The 18006-nt window shown below is 40.8% G+C and overlaps 1 protein-coding gene across 1 annotated transcript; it reads right to left on the reverse strand.

The window, feature by feature from the left end:
- Nucleotides 1–311: 311 nt before the first annotated feature.
- Nucleotides 312–6048, reverse strand: LOC132017853 (HLA class II histocompatibility antigen, DQ beta 2 chain). Its single transcript, XM_059399963.1, has 6 exons — nt 5880–6048; nt 4102–4371; nt 2329–2610; nt 1724–1834; nt 1214–1237; nt 312–653 (listed from the first exon to the last, which is right to left on the reverse strand). The coding sequence occupies exons 1-6, from the start codon at nt 5989–5991 to the stop codon at nt 640–642; spliced, it is 813 nt and encodes a 270-aa protein (XP_059255946.1). The 5' UTR covers nt 5992–6048; the 3' UTR covers nt 312–639.
- Between the last annotated feature and the right edge of the window lie 11958 nt (nt 6049–18006).

Here is an 18006-nt window from a genome sequence, read left to right on the forward strand (position 1 = left end):
AAAATATCCTGGAAACACCCCTGTGGTTCTCTGAGACACCAGGGGTCACTATATCTTCCCCACATAATCCCGCTGTCAGCTTACATACACGACGCTCACCGCACCTAAAAAGAGGCCGGCACACCCTTAGGCCATTGCATGGAACAATATCAAATACCCATGAAGGATGTGACTATCGAACTGATCTTCTATCTCCTCTGCCTGCTCTTCACTTGGCACCCACAGGTGTCCCTAGTCTTCTTCAAGGAGCAGTTATGATCCTTTCCTTCTGCACTGATTTCCTGCCTCCACCCAGTTAAGAAGACTCGGGGTACAGAGAACTCATAATCATGTTTAATCACTGTAAAATCTCTACATTCAGGTAAATCGCTTCAATGTGTTCTTCTTGCACCATCTGAGAAGGAAGAATGGAAACAGAAAAGCCCGTGGGGTGGGAGTAGATGCTGCTGGCAGGGAGCTCTCGGGCAGAGGCTCCGAGGCCAGTGCAGGAAGCAGCACGACAGTCAGATCCTCGGGGCAGGGGTCATAGGAGGTGACCTGGTGACTCTGTCAGAGGCACTGTAGGATTCAGGCAGCTGGGAATTCTGGGCAAGGACAGGCGGACAACACAGAAGGCAGAATCCCAGGTATCCTCCGGCATCAGTGCAGAAGCCCTGTAGAAAAGAGGGTATCAAACAGGGGACGCTGAGGAATGCGCCCTCTCCCCTCCTCTCAGGGTCACTGCAGCATCAGAGAGAGTTGGGATCTGGGGCATACTGTCATCACCTCCCCTAATATCTCTGGAAAGGTATTATTAACTCCCCAGAACAGGGCACTCCAGCTGCACACAGATGTGTGGGAGGCAGTGGAGCAGCTGTTAGCCTTTCAGAGGATATTAAGTTTTACTAAATGTAATGATAACTCACCTTCGTTCCACCACTAGTGACCTTTCATTTATAAACTCTCACAGGCAGTAGCTGCCAACATGAAACACAACAAAAAGGGCATCATCCTGGTATCTAACACCCAAGACGTGGCTCTGGTTCCACGTTTCACAGAAAGATGTGGCCTCGTTCTGGAACAACTCTGGGTCTGCCTACAGAAACTGGGCAAACTTCTCCCTAACTCTTGATCTCTGTCGCAGGGACGAGGCCATGAACCGAGCGCCTGACCTCATGCTCTGCCCTCTTTCACGGGTGCCCACACCGCCACCGAATCAGAGCAGAACTTGTACCTGCTGGCGGAGACTCACGAGGTCCTACAAAAAGAAACGATACAGACAAAGGTCTCGTTACACAAACAGCCAGTCTCTCACTCACCCCAAAGGGAGGTAAGATAAGAAACTTAAGTGGAATTTTACTTTGTCCCTACCCATCAACCACAGGACCTTGACTGCCCTAAGTTAAATCCCCCAAAATGAATGAAATTGTCCCCAGTAGGAAGGGAAGCAGATGCTCTGACCCTCATAAAGAACAAAGCTTTCAGAAAGGAGCCAGAGAGACAATGATGAGCTGTCAGGAAGCCCTAGAATATACTCCACCTGAGACCTCCATGATGGGGCTCCTTTCAACCAGTAACGTCAGAGTCCAAAGCCTCCCCCTAGGTTGTTCCATCTCCTCCCACCACCAGCCCAGCCTCCTTCCTTTCAGGGTCAGAAGGAAAGAGCTACATCCAGAGGCACAGGACCCCCTGAGCAGAGGGCCTCAGGCACAGCCCTTCTCCCCCATTTCCCAGAGCGCCTTACGTTTCTGGCTCCTGTGACGGACGATAAGGCCCAAACCGAGGAAGATCAGCCCCAGCACAAAGCCTCCAATGCCACTCAGCGTCTTGCTCTGGGCAGATTCCGACTGTGCCCCTGGGAGCAGAGCCTGAGTGTCAGGCTGAGTGTCAGGCTGAGTGTCCCCATACCCCACAATGTCCCTTTGGGAAGCCTGAAGTCCAGTCTGAAGTACAGGACCTGGGGGTGCCAGCAAGCCCAGTGCTCCCTTCTGGCCACCCTTAAGGGGAGGAAAGGACCCACTGACAGACCCTCACACCTAGTGGGTATGTGAGAGTAGGGGAAAGCTGGATACTGCTCCTCCAGACACAGCCCTAACCTCGGACTCTAAGACCCCAGTCCCTAGCCAGAGTATAAATCCTTCAGAGCTACAGGGCTGGGCTGTAGGGTCAGGGTGTAGAGAATGATCTCTCTAATATCTAGAAAGACAATGAGATCGAGATTGTTCTGATGCTCCTGCCATGGGCATCAGTAGTGACATCAAGGATGAGGAATGGAATGGGACGGGCTGGAGGAAGCTCTTCTTTCTGTCTTGTGGGGCCCATGGTGAAAGGAAACGGATTGTCCCTTACACCACTCCACTGTGATGGGGCTCTGGAAGCTGGGGTGCTCCACATGGCAGGTGTAGACATCTCCTCGCTGGGGAGTCACTTCCAGCATGACAAGAATCTGGAAGGTCCAGTCCCCATTCCTAATAAGTGGAGTGGACACCACACCAGCTTTCTCCTCCTGGTCATTCCGAAACCACCGAACTTTGATCTGGCCTGGGTAGAAATCTGTCACCGAGCAGACCAGCATGTTGTGGTGGTTCAGAACCTCCGTCCTGGATGGGGAGATGGTCACTGTAGGTTCCACTGAGGGGAGTAACAGACAAGAAAGGACAGTGAGATGTGAGACTGCACGGCAAGTCTCCCCATGGAGACGAGTCCTGTCTTGTTACCAGGGTGGAAAGATCCCTGGATTCTGAGTCTTGGATTAAGATCTGAGCTTGGCCACTGTATTAGTTCCAATAAACACGGGTCAGCTTACTTTTCAAAGTCTGAAGAAATAATAGTAATCATCCTGTGAAAGTTATTCTTTGTATTAATTGATAAAATGAAGCAATTTTAAATATTAGATTGCTGTATTACACACAACACTATTCATAAAATTTTTTTAAAAATGGAAATAGTAAAGCAGGACTTCTTTCCCTCCACATCTGTTGACATATAAAGTGGTTGCTAATCTCTAACTCCCAAGGTCGTTAGCTGTGAAATTAAATTGTGTTATATAGATGGTGTGTGATAAGGTATTTGTCTAGACATATGTGCTTATTAAATAAATATCTACAATTAACTTGCAGAATGTCTACCCCTTAAGTGGATGATGATGACCTGAGAAGGAGTTCGGGGGAAGGAGGATGGGTAGGGATTAGGCAAAAGGAAACCTGAAATAATTTTTTTATTCAGTAATTTACTAGCATCAATTTATTGACTCCTAAAGTTCAGCTCTTCCTATTCTGGCATTTGTTGAGCTTTTCTAAGAAATTAAAATTCTGCCTTCCAATGTTGTTTGTATTTTTAGTAAACACTTTCTTGGACTTTGCATTCACAAACCCTAAATTATTAAGATTGAAGTTACAAGGTTTACTTTAAAACATGAAGCAATATAATAAAGACTAATTAATACAGTCAGTCTTTAAGGCTTATTTACCCTTCTGTTTTCTCTTGAGCCTAGTGGATGAGAGGCCACCTGTATTTATTCATGAATTCCACAGAAGTTTGCACTCACTCTACCTGGCAGTCATCGTGTCATATACTAGGCAGACAAGGATGAGGAGTTCCTCCCCTCAGAGAAGTCCAGGACTAGTGGCAACCATTTAAGAAAACAGCATTGAGATGAATCATAATTTGAAACCAAAAGTCAAAATTTGGCTTGGTGACATCTCTTAACATATTTACCACCTGTGCCAGGTGTCCTCCCCCCACCAGGCCCAGCCCACTAAGCTTGGCAGGGGCTGGCACAGCTCACTGCAGGACCAGGGCAAAGACAGGTGCTCACTGGGCTCTGCTTAGGGAAAGGTGGGGAGGGAGAAAGCAAACACTCTTAAGTAAGGAGCCGGGGAGACGCAGAAGTGGTGGAAACCGCATAGGAAACACAGCCCTACTGGAGGACCCACCCACGAGGGCTGCGAGGAAGGGCGGGGGCGGGGGTCTGTCCCCACCCCACTCCCTGTCCCCGCCTCCCCATCCACCTTGTGGGCCTGGGTCCCATGGAAGAGGCCACACCCACCGTGCTGGGTCTTGCCAGTACCCACGAGAGAGACGGAGAGGGAAGCCCAGCTAAGATCCAAAGGCAGTGCTTACCTAGCCTCTGCAAGGTAGAACTCTTCTCCATCTGGTAGTTGTGTCTGCAAACTGTGTCCACCTCCGCCCGTGCCCGCTCCACGACATCTTTTTGTCTGTTCCAGGACTGGGCGATAGACCGCCCCACCTCTGTTACTGCCTGGTACTCCCCCACGTTGCTGTCAAAGCGCAGGACTTCCTCCCTGTTATAGATTAATCTATCCAGGAGCCGCACCTGCTTCGTCCCGTTGGTGAAGTAGCACTCGCCCTTAAACTGGAACACAAAATCCTCTGCGGGGAAGCACCGTGGGTCAGTCAGCTCTCTACCGCTCAGCCCAACCGACAGCCACCGCCCAGCGGGTCTTGTGGGGCACTAGCAGGTGGCCTGATAAACCTGAAGGCCTCCCTCCTTGGATGCCTGTCACCCTGAGCATCCTCCTGAGCATCCTCCTTCTCAGGCCTGCTTGCCCTCCTCTGAGGGCTTCCAGAACCGCCTTCATACAGGGAGGGGAGGAAAGAAAGCCCCTCTCTAGGGACAAGCCCTGCGACCTCTGAGCTCTGCTGGGGCCTGAGAACTGAGGAAGACAGGGCAGTCTGGCTGATTTTACATCTATCCCTGTGCTCAAATCAGGACATTCTTACATGAAATCCCATTTTCCATACAACTTCAGGGAACCTCAGAGACAAACAAGTGTCCACCTAAGCACAAGAGTTCAAGAGAATGAGGAGAAAAGTCGAAAATGAAGCTTGACCTCCTCCTGAAAAGCATATTCTCTTGGTCCTCTGCAGAGGGCCTTCCTTCTAATGCCTGAGTTACCCTGAGTTTCTGTCCCACCCACCCAACTGCACTGTGAGGTTGCTCACTCCTGCAGGGCTAGAAGGGACCACATCTTCCAAGTCCTAGAGAGAGACATTCATAGAAAGAACATAGTCTTTGAATAAGATAAAATAGATCCCATTAAACCCTTCCATTTACCAGCTTGAGTAGGTTACTAAACAGAATATTGGTATCATATATAAAATTTGTAAAACGGAAGTCATAATGCCTACACATAGGGGTGTTAGGAAAATCCAGAGAGAATTTATATGAAGATACTAATCCTGTGGCTGACATGGTATGTGCTATTTCCTCTTCTTTACAGTCTCCTTTCTCCTAAATTCAGTCCACCATCAATTCAAGTCTCTGAATCCCACACAAGTTACTATTTGACCATAAACCAGTGAAACTTGAAGTAAAGACTTCCTGTCTGTGGTCACCCAGTCAGTTTCACTCAAAAACCAAGAGTTTGTATCCATTTGGACTCCACTCAGAATCAGGAATATAAAGTCCTTTTTGTCAAATACTAAGACTGGAGAGACTATCACTGCCCTGTATTTCTCCAACAGAGAATCCCATAGTGTGTAGCCTAGATAAGGTCTTGCAGGGACCTGAAATAAAAGATCCTGCTGTGTCTTCTTTGGACAAATTCTTATTTTCAAAACTAACTCCAATGTCACTTTGTCCCATCAGTGGTAGCAGATGCATGTTTTGTTTCCTCCTACCCATTATAAAATCCCCAGGATGGATTGAGTCCATAGATGTGGATGTCCTTATCTCATCATTAGAGTAGAAATAAGAATGTAACAGAGTTGTCTACCCCAAAGAGAGGAAACCTGTGATGAAAGACTATATATTTGGAAACCTGTGATGAAAGATTATATATTCTAAGATCACAGAACCTTCCACATTCCAGCCCAAAGCTCCTTCAGAACCTGTTGCCTAAGGTGGTGGCTCTGTGGAGCAGGTGCCCTTCACTTACGTGGAGAATCTCTGCCCTCAGCCACTGGGATATTTAGGACCACCAGGATCATCATTTCAGCTGCTGTCCAGAGGCCTTTGGAGATCCACAAAGCCATCTTCCCAGGCATCATTGGGAACAAAGACAAAAGAAATGGTAGTCAACACAGTTCCTACCTAGGAGCTCTGAGTACTCATTTCAGAGAATAAAAGCCTATGAAAGCTTCCATGCACAGTCGGATTGGAGAGTCCCTAGGAAGGGAACCAATCTGAACTATTGCCGAAGTGCTTCACCTGTCTCTGGGCAGATATTTTTTATAAAGGTTCTCAGTCCAATACCTAGAACTGTGTCTTCATCAAATTATACTGGATAAATACTTGAGGTGAAGATTTTCTCCTAATTATAGAAATTCTAAAGACAGAATGCCTTAAGGGTTTAAAGAAACAAACAAAAAAATAACTCAAGAGTAGACATTTTTGTGACATTTGGGATTTTTAGTAATAAATAAGTGGGATCATATTTCAGGAAAGAAAAATAACTGTCACAGAGATGGCCACTTCTATTATCCTAGAAACTCTGAAGAGCCTTAAGTTGTGGTGGGAAGAGCATTGTTCTTATGAGAAAATGGTTTTTAGCTGCAGTTCTACCACTAATAGGTTTTATGAGAGTCAGCAAATTACTGACCCTCACTTTGCCCCAGGCTTCTCTTGGTAAAATGTGGATCATGTTTCACACATTTTATATCCAGATCATAATATATACAAACTTAAGTGTAATATGACTTGTTTAATATTGCAAAATGTTGGAGAATTAGTCCAAAATGGTGGAGGAGTAGGAGACTTTAGTTTTGTCTGGTCCCAGGAATTCAGCTAGATAGCTATCAAATCATTCTCTACCCTATGAACTCACCCTGAGATCTAAGAAAAGAATAGCTGCAACTCTACCAATAGAAAAGTAAGCACTTTCTGAAAGAATGGCAAGAGAGAAAAACTATCTACAAAAAAAAAGAACAAGAGACAGTATTGACTGTCAGGGACCTAATCAGTATGGATAAGTAAGAACTAGAGTTCAGATTAATGATTATAAAGATATTAGCTGGCTTTGAAAAATGCATAGAAGACAGTATAGAACCCCTTTCTAAGAAAGGTAAATAAAAGAACTAAAATCAATCAAGTCAAAATCAAAAAGTGTATTATTGAGATAAATAAAATGGAGACTCTAACTATGAGTATAAATGAGGCAGAAAAGAGAATTAGTGTTACAGAAGACAAAATAATGGAGAATAAAGGAGCTGAGAAAAAGATAAACAACTATTGGATCACCAGGGTAGAATCTGAGAGATAAGTGATACTATGAAGTGAATCATTACTAGAATAATTGGGATTCCAGAGGAATAGGAAGTGGGAAGGGGAGTGCAGAAAGTATATTGGAGCAAATTATAGTGGAAAACTTCCTTAACTGGGGGGAGGAAACAGACATTCACATCCAAGAGGCACAGAGAATGCCCCTCAAAATCAATAAAAATTGGTCAACACCTCCACATATAATAGTGAAACTTGCAAATCCAGGAGATAAAGAGAAAAATCCTAAAAGCAGGCTGGGGCAAGAGCTTTGCAACCTACAAGGGTGGAAATAATAGACTGACACCAGACTTAACCACAGAGACCTGGCAGTCCAGAAAGGACTGGCAGGATATATTCAGGGTGCCAAATGAGAAAAATATGTAGCCAAAAATATTTTATCCAGCAAGGCTGTCATTCAGAATGGAAGGAGAGATAAAGAGCTTCCAGGACAAACAGGAGCTAAAAAAATTCGTGAACACTAAACCAGCCCTGCAAGAAAAGTTAAAAGGGATCTTTTAAGCAAAGAGAGAGACCAGAAGTAACATAGACCCAAAAGGAACTGACACAATCTACAGAAACAGTGACCTTATAGTTAATACAATGGCATTAAATTCATATGTTTCAATAGTTACTCTAAGTGTAAATGGGCTAAATGCCCAAATCAAAAGACATGGTGGGGCACCTGGGTGGCTCTGTGCATTAAGCCTCTGCCTTTGGCTCAGGTTATGATCTCAGGGTTCTGGGATCAAGCCCCACATCGGGCTCTCTGCTCATCAGGGCATCTGCTTCCCCCTCTCTCTCTCTGCCTGCCTCTCTGCCTGCTGGTGATCTCTCTGTCAAATAAGTAATAAATAAAATCTTAAAAAAAAAAAGGAAATCCCTCCTTCTGCCTGACAGCTGGTACTTTCAAAAAAAAAAAAAAGACATGGTGAATCAGATTGGATAAAAATGCAAGACCCATTTATATGCTGTTAATAAGAGACTCATTTTAGACCCAAAGACACCTCCATATTTAAAGTAAGGGGGTGGAAAACTATTTGTCATGCTAATGGATATCAAAAGAAAGCTTGGGTAGCAATCCTTATATCAGACAAATTAGATTTTACCAAAGACTGTAATAAGAGATGAGGAAGGACACTGTATAAGAACTAAAGGTTCTATCCAACCAGAATATCTAAGAATTATATTTATACCCCACATGGGAGCAGCCAATTAATAACAAAATTAAAGAAACACATTGATAATAATCCAGTAATAGTACAGGACTTTAACACCTAACTCGCTGCAATGGACATATCATCAAAGCTGAAGATCAACACGGAAATAAGAATATTGAAAGACACACTTGGACTTCACGGCTATATTCAGAACATTACACCTGAAAGCAACAGAATACACATTCTTCTCAAATGCACATTGAACATTCTCCAGAATAGATCACATACTGGGTCACAAATCAGTTCTTAATTGGTACCAAAGATTGAGATTATTCCTTGCATAATTTCAGACCAAAATCTTTGAAACTTAAACTTAATCACAAGAGTAATTTTAGAAAGAATGCAAGTACACGGAGGCTAAAGAGGATCCTATTAAAGAATGAATGGGTGGACCAGAAAATTAAAGAAGAATTTTTAAAAATTCATGGAAACAAATTAAAATGAAACCACAACTGTTCAAAACCTTTGGGATGCATCCAAGGTGGTCCTAAGAGGGAAGTATATAGCAATACAAGACTTTCTCAAGAAACAAGAGAAGACTCAAATAGACAGCAAATAAAGCCTAAACCCAGCAGGAGAAGAAAAATGTTAAAGATTAGAGCAGAAATCAATGAAACAGAAACCAAAAAAAAGCAGTAGAGCATATCAAGGAAAGTAGGAGCTGGTTCTCTGAAAGAATTAATAAGATTGATAAACCCCCAGCCAGACTTATCAAAAAGAAAAGAGAAAGGACCCACATAAAATCATGAATGAAAAAGGAGAGATCACAACCAACACCAAAGAATATAAACAATTTTAGCATATTATAAGCATCTATATGTCAACAAATTAGGCAATCTGGAAGAAATGGTTGCATTCCTATAGAGGTATAAACTACCAAAACTAAAACAGGAAGAAATAGAAAACCTGACCAGACCAATAACCAGCAAGGAAATTGAAGCAATAATCAAAAATCTGCCAACAAGACTCAAGGGCTGGATGTCTTCCCAGTGAAATTCTAACAAACATTTAAAGAATAATTAATACCTATTTTTCTGAAGCTGTTTCAAAAAATAAAAATGGAAGGAAAACTTCCAAATTCATTCTATGAGGCCAGCATCACCTTGATCCCTAAACTAGCACAGAGACCCCACCTGAAAGGAGAATCACAGAGCAATATCCCTGATGAACATGGATGCAAAAATTCTTACCAAGATACTGGCCAATAAGATCTAACAGTACATTACAAGTATTATTCACCACAACCAAGTGGGATTTATTCCTGGGCTACAAAGTTTGTTCAACCTCCATAAATCAACCAACGTTATACACTACATTAATGAAAGAAAGGACAAGAGCCTCATGATCCTTTTCTTTTCTTAATTAAGAAAAAATCCATATTTTCTTAATTAAAGTTCTTCACAATGTATAAATAGAGGGAACATGCTTCAATATCATAAAAGTCATCTATGAAAAGCCCACAGTGAATATCATTCTCAATGGGAAAAAAATGAGAGCTTTTCCTCTAAGGTCAGGAACACTACAGGAATGTCCACTCTAACCACTGTTGTTCAAAATAGTACTAGCTGTCTTAGCCTCAGCAATCAGACAACAAAGTGAAATAAAGCCATTCAAATCAGAAAGAAGTCAAACTCTCACTCTTCACAGATATTTTGATACTTTATGTGGAAAACCCAAAAGACTCCACTCCAAAACTGCTTTAACTCATACACAAATTCAGTACAGCGGCAGGATATAAATTCAATGCACAGAAATCAGTCGCATTTCTATACACTAACAATGAGACAGAGGAAAGAGAAATTAAGGAGTTGTTCCTATTTACAACTGAACCTAACACTCTAAGACTAGGAATAAACCTAACCAAAAATGCAGAGGATCTGTACACAGAAAACTGTAGAATACTCATGAAAGAAATTGAGGAAGACAAAAAGAGATGGAAAAACATTCCATGTTCATGGATTGGAAAAACAAATATTGTCAAAATGTCTATGCTACCTAGAACAATCTATACATTCAATGCATTCCCTATCAAAATCACATCAACTTTTTTCAAAGACCTGGGACAAATAATCCTAAAGTTTGTATGGAACCAGAAAAGGCTTAGAATAGCCAGAGGAATGTTGAAAAAGAAAAGCAAAGCTGGTGGTATCAAAATTTCAGGCCTCAAGCTCTATTACAAAGCTGTAATCATCAAGACAGTATGGTATTGGCACAGAAACAGACAGATAGATCAATGGAACAGAATAGAGAACCCAGAAATGAACCCTCAACCCTATGGTCAACTAATCTTCAACAAAGTAGGAAGGAATAACCAGAAAAATGACAGTCTCTTTAACAAATGGTGTGGGGAAAGATGGACAGCCGCATGTAGAAGAATGAAACTGGACCATTTCTTTACACTATACACAAAAATAGACTTTAAATGGATGAAAGACCTCAATGTGAGACTGGAATCCATCAAAATCTTAGAGAAGTACAAAGGTAGCAACTGCTTCAACCTTGGCTGCAGCAACTTCTTGCCAGACACGTACCCAGAGGCAAGGGAAACAAAGGCAAAAATGAAAAGTTGGGACTTCAAGAGAAAAAGCTTTTGCACAGCAAAGGAAATAGTCGACAAAACCAAAGACAACCTAGAGAATGGGAAAAGATTTACACTTATCAAACTTAACTCCCAAAGAACAAATAATCCAATCAAAAAGTGGGCAGAAGATACGAACAGACATTTCTCCAAAGAAGACCTACAGATGGCCCAAAGACACATGAAAAACTGCTCAACATCAGTCAGAATAAGGGAAATACAAAGCAAAACCACAATGAGATACATACCACCTCATACCAGTCAGAATAGTTAAAATCACCAAGTCAGGAAATGATAGATGTGTGTGAGGATATGGAGAAAGGGAAACCCTTCCACACTGTCGTTGGGAATGCAAGCTGGTGCAGGCACTCTGGAAAGCAGTATAGAGGTTCCTCAGAAAGTTAAAAACAGAGCTATCCCTATGACCCAGCAATTACACTACTAGACATTTACCCCAAAGACAAAAATGTAGTGATCCAAAGGGGCACCTGCACCCCAATGTTTATAGCAGCAATATCCACAATAACCAAACTATGGAAAGAGCCCAGATGTTCATCGACAGATGAATAAATAGAGAAGATATAGTATACATATACAATGGAATACTACTCAGCCATCAAAAAATGAAATATTGCCATTTGTGATTACATGGGTAGAACTAGAGAGTATTATGCTAAGCAAAATAAGTCAAACAGAGAAAGACAATTATCATATGATTGCACTCATATGTGGAATTTAAGAAGTAAAACAGGATTATAGGGGAAGAGAGGGAAAAATAAAATAAGATGAAATCAGTGAGGGAGACAAACCATAAGAGACTCTTAATCATATGAAAAAAACTGAGGGTTGCTGAAGGGGAGGGCTGAAGAGTGATGGGGTGAGTGGGTAATGGACATTAAGGAGAGCTTGTGATATAAGCAGCACTGGGTATTTTACAAGACTGATGAATCACTGACCTCTCCCTCTGAAGCTAACATTACATTATATGTTAATTAGCTGAATTTAAGTTAAAGAAAAAGAGAGAAAATTTTTTTAATTTTCTTTAAATTTTAAAAAATTTTAAAGAAAAAAAATATATATATATATTCTTCAGCTGCCATATACAAGTGCTGGGAATACCAGGTTATTATGTGGAGCAAAAAAAACAAGCAGGAAAAAAAAAATAGTGACAACCAGACCTGTGGGCATGTGATTCTTCATTATGCAAGAATCTATTACATTTGTGCACTTGAATAAAAATATTTGAAAAGTTAAGCTCACTTTTCTCTTATAAGTTCTTCAGCTGCTTAAATCTTCCCTGAAATATGAAACAAGTTCATTGATATCAGAAAAGGTGCAATCTTCAAACGTTCACAGCATTCAGACACAATCACCTTTAGTTATAAGGGTAGAGAGTAAAAGATGTGGAGAAGCATTTCTGGGGCCTGAATAGTGTTGATGAGGGAGCAGATGTCAGAGTTACACATTGTGTACAGATGTGGCACATACTGAGCAGATGTCAGAGTTACACATTGTGTACAGATGTGGCACTTACTGTGCAAGTCCTAAGTTATCAAACTGTGAATAGGAGCAGTATCAATGTGGTGTTTTTTTTTAACAATTCTATTCTTTATCAGGGTCCTCTTGTGCATGCATGACTAGGGTCAGTTTTAAATGGTTATAGAGAAATTAGAATAGTGTGTGGCAAACATAAATAAACACAACATTAAGTATGTCCTACCCTTCTCTCCCTCCTTCTATCTCTTCCCTATATTTTGTGTTCCTTTATAACAGAGGTCAGGATCGGAAAGCAGAGTATAAGGGGTTTACCAGGTAAAAAGAAATAGATCAGAGACACAAGGGGTTTCCATTGGCGGCCCATGAAAGCAGTGAGTCAGCTCAGTATTCTGTATTAGATGCATGGTTCCAGAGCACCTGAGACTTAGTCCCCAGGCTTCCACAAGCAGTAGTGTACTTAGGATCAGGGTAACTCTAGAGTAACGAGAGTTTCCATGGTTGGGTGGAAGGAGAAAGGAGGGACATCAATCTGAGAGCTGGAATAGGATTGGGGGGCTAGGAGGAATGGTCAAAAGGGGACCTGGAAGGTACATTAGTCCCCACAATGCCCACCTCCGTGTCTCTCAGAATAAATGGAGAAGTCTGGCCCATCCCTTACCTCTTATCCTAAGGGGAAATTCTCTCCACTCTATTGTGGGGCTGTGTGGTAGAGGCTGTCACACCTGGACATTGCCCAGTCTCACAGGCCTCTTCACATAGACTTTGCAATAAGCAATAAAAGTATCAGCTTAAAACACTTTTTCTGATTGACAAAAACCTCATCTGCAAGGCTGTGGCTCAAGCTTCTGCCAGCTGTCTCCCCCTGAGCCAGGCAGCTTTCTCCATATTTCCTAGAGCTCTCTGTGCACCTCATACTCTGCTGCATTACTCAGGGAATCCACTGCTGGCCTGGTCTGAGAGGAAGACAACGCAGACACCTGATTCCAGGTGCTTATCTCAGTCTCCCTGCTGGGTCTCTGTGGAGGCAGAGCACTTAGGAAGAAGGCAGTGCGTACCCATGTGAGTAGATGATTCCATCAACAAAGAGTCATAAAATGGGTCAGGCTTACAGTAAGGAGCCTCTCCACAGGGGACACCCTTTGTTCCCCCAGACTGAAAGATAAGTTTTGGTCTCTTTCTTTGTGGAAAGTCAGCATTCCTTGGAATCTGTGCTTGAGCAGTGGAGTTAACTGTGAATATAATATTAGCAATCACCTTGAGACCAGAAGGGCCATCCAAGACAGCTTGCATGTTCTATAAATATATAAATAAAATCTTTTTAAATCTTTTAATATAAATTGGAATAAATACTTTAAGTTATTAAAAAATACACTTTGAATTCAGTAAATTTTATGAACTGATCTTTTAGAGAAATTAGCAAAAGCCTTTGAAATGTTAAAATTCATAAAATAAAATACATCTCTAAAAGGATTTGATACATTTGTACCTGAAATGCTGGCATTTTGTTCTATTCACTAGACAACTAGTGAATAAATTCAGTGAAACTACTCATGAAACAAAATTTTGTTAAATTACTAAATGTGCTAAATCTAATCAGTATGTCATTCAGCCAGCTGATGCTTGGGCTCCTTGCTGTGAATTGGCCATTCATTCAGTAAACTGATCTTTTGGTGAATAAACCCCTTAACCTGCCAGGCACATCCTTGAGAGTGAACAAGAAACTTCTTCTCAAATATTAGACCCCCCAACAATAAACCCAATGTTTAAAGAAGAATTAACATCAATTTTACATAGTATCTTCCATAAAATAGAAGAGGAAGAATGGAATCTGGGTGGCTCCGTCAGTTAAGCATCAGACTCTTGGTGTTGGCTCAGGTCATGATCTCAGGGTTCTGGGAGGGAGTCAGCCTCCATGTTCAGTGGGGAGTCTGCTTCCCCTCCCCCTCTCCCTTTTCAACTGGTCCTCCTTCTGCTCTAGCACTCTCTCTCTCTCAAACAAATAAATAAATCTTGAAAAAAAAATAGAAGAGGAAGAATTACTTCCCAATTTACGTTATGAAGCTTGTATTACCAAAACAAAGCAAAGAAAGGATAACAGAGAAAACTGCAGAGCAATATCTTTTAGGAACATAAATATAAAAATCTCTAAGAAAACATTAGCAAATAGAATTTAACAATCTATAAAAAGACTAACTCCTTGACTAAGTGAAATTTATTTCAGGATGTTCAACATTCACCTGTCAATCGTTGTGATCCTCCATATTGCATGCTAAAGAACAAAAAATTACATGATTATATCGACTGATACAGAAAAAGCATTTCAGGGGCGCCTGGGTGGCTCAGTGGCTTAAGCCGCTGCCTTCGGCTCAGGTCATGATCTCAGGGTCCTGGGATCGAGTCCCACATCGGGCTCCCTGCTCTGCAGGGAGCCTGCTTCCTCCTCTCCCTCTCTCTGCCTGCCTGTCTGCCGACTTGTGATCTCTGTCTGACAAATAAATAAATAAAATCTTTAAAAAAAAAAAAAAGCATTTCACCAAATTCAACACACATTCATGAGAAATACTTTCAGAAAACTAGAATATAGGGAACTCTGTAACATGATAAAGAGCTACAAAAATTCCTAACATCATACTTAATGGTGAAAAATTGAATACTTTCCCCCTAAGATATGAAACCAAGCAAGGGTATCTTCTATCACCATTGTTATTCAGCATACTAATGGCAGTTCTAGGTAGATCAATAAATCAAGAAAAGGAAATAATAGGCATAAAGAACAAGAAGGAAGAAATAAAACTATCTCTATTTACAGATGACATGATCATCTATAAGTAAATTGCCAAAAAAGATTAAAAAAAAAAAAAAACTCTCTGAGAATAAGTGAATTTAGCAGGAGTGCAGGTTACAAGGTCAACTTACAAAACCTATTTTATTTTTATATACTTAAAATAAACACAGAAAATCATAATTAAAATATAATATCTTTTATAGTTACTCAAAAAAATAAAATGGATATAAATCTAATAAAACTTAAATGCTTTAACTTCCACTAATTATATTTTCATTTCCTTTGAATTATTGGTTCCCAGGGGCTAGGAATGGTGAGAGAAAGATGAGTGTGACTATAGAGGAGTAGCAAAAGGGAGATCTTTGCAGTGATGGAATAGTTCTGCATCTTGATTGCAGTAGTGGTTAGGCAAATCTACACATGTCATGAAATGACCTAGAAATATACACATGCACTAGACCAATGTCAGTTTCTTAGTCTGATATTGTACTATAGCTATTTAAGACTGAACAGTCAGGGAAAATTGGATGAAACCTATACCAGAACCCTCTGTACTATCTTTGCAACTCCTGTAAAATTATAATTATTTCAAAACACAACGTTTAAAAAGAAAGCCAACCACAATAAAAGTTTTATTTTTTAGATGTTTAGTTCAATATGGTACCTAATAGAAATTACCCAAAGTGAAACACAAAGAGTAAAAAAGAGGAGGGGGAAATAGCAGAATAGAGTATCCAAGAGCTGCACTACCATATAGGATGGATTAACATGTGTGTCAAAAAATGTATTACATTGCCTTCACTAAAAAAAGGTGGTTTTTTTTTTTAGGGTGCTTGGGTGGCTGTCAGTTAATCCAACTCATGAATTTGGCTCAGGTCATGATCTCAGAGTCATGAAATCAAGTCCCACGTTGGCCTCCATGCTGGGTGGAGCGCCTGCTTAAAATTCTCTCTCTCCACCTCCCTCTGACATTCCTCAACCCCTCTTTCTCTTAAAAAAAAAAAAATTATTTTCTTTACTCTTTTTCTCTTTCTGATTCACTTTTGCTCATTTCTTTTGAGCTATTTCAAATTCATTGATTGTTTCCTTGGCTGTGTCAAGCTTGCTGATGAGCTCGTGGAATTCTTCATTTTTGCTAATATGTTTTTTTTTTTTTAATTTCTAGCATTTCCATTTGATTCTTTCTTATAGTTTCCATTCTTCTGCTGAAATTGTCAATCTTATCTTGCATATTGTCTAACTTTTTCATTATAAACTTTGTGTTAATCACAGTTATTCTATTTTATTTTTATTTTTTAAAGTTTTATAGAGAGAGCATAAGCAGGGGGAATTATAGGGAGAGGGAGAGGGAGAGGGAGAGAGAATCTCAAGCAGTTTACATGCTGAGTGCAGAGTCCTACCTGGGGTTCCATCTCACAACCCTAAGATCATGACCTGAGCTGAAACCAAGAGTCAAATGCTTAGCCAACTGAGATGCACAGATGTCTCCAATCACAGTTATTTTAAATTCTCCAGCTTATTGTTTTAACGTCTATGTCATATCTGAGTCTGGTCCTGATCATTTCTTTGTCTCTCCTGACTGTATTTTGTTTCTTGCATTTTGGTATGCCTCATAATTTGTTTTTTAAAAAGCCACATATCTTGTATAAACAGAAGGTACTTGGGTAATTTTCTTATGCTTGGAAATGAGCCTGCCTTTCTTTCTGGTAGGCCTTTATTGTGGAGATTTTTGCTAACTTAGTCATTAATTAAACTGGATTTGGTGTTTGTTGTAATTGTGGTTACCCTCGGTACATTGACGGCTTCAAATTCCTCCAATGATACTTTGTATTTGGCTCTTCTTCTACCTTTATGTCTTCACTTTGGTCCAGTTCCCCCAAGAGAATCTGTTTCTTGAAACTCTGCCAGCTATATCCCACGTATATTCATTATTTTTACTCAATTGCTGTTAATATGGTGAAGGAACGTGGGATAAGGTCATTCTCTGATGTTATAATTATACTTAAGTCTTGGGCAAGTGCTGTAGACTTAGGTCTCATCATGGTGACCCTCAGAGTATCTTTGCCCTTCTCATGGATAGGACTCCTTTCCTTATTCCCCTCCCAGATGCAGGCTCATGATATATACCCTATTATCAAAATGAAGCCAGTCCAATAGGATAATTGAATGTTGTTGGCTAAAGGACACTGCCCTCTAAGATGTGGTGTAAGCCTTTCACCAATGATGTGAACCAAGATGGAGTGATTCCTCACACTACTAAACCTACTTAGGGACTTTTTCCTGTCTCTAGAAACTTGGGCTCTCTCAATTCAGACATCCTGGTTCCCAGAAGAAAAACATTTCTGAAAAATGACACTATAAGATCCCAGTGAAATTTGACTGTGATTGCCATCACGTGCTATAGGATTAACAAGCAAACATAGGAATTTATGTTCTGAATGGAGAAACTGATCTTAATTATAATTACCATGGGAAGCCAGAATTGCTCATACACAGGAAGGGAAGGGAAGAATATGTTTGGAATTCATATAATTCGCTGGGTAGACTTTTAGTATCTTTATATATGGTAATAACTGTCAATAGACGCTTAAACAACCATAATTCTACAAAGGCAGAATAAACAAGAGCATAGAGACTCTTGAGATGATAGGTGCTAAAATCAAACTAGAAAAACAATCTACACTAAATTCAGAGGATGAGGGGACCTGAGAATGTCTTCTGAAGGAGA

Source organism: Mustela nigripes, chromosome 5, assembly GCF_022355385.1.
Source record: "Mustela nigripes isolate SB6536 chromosome 5, MUSNIG.SB6536, whole genome shotgun sequence".
Taxonomy (NCBI): Eukaryota; Metazoa; Chordata; class Mammalia; order Carnivora; family Mustelidae; genus Mustela; species Mustela nigripes.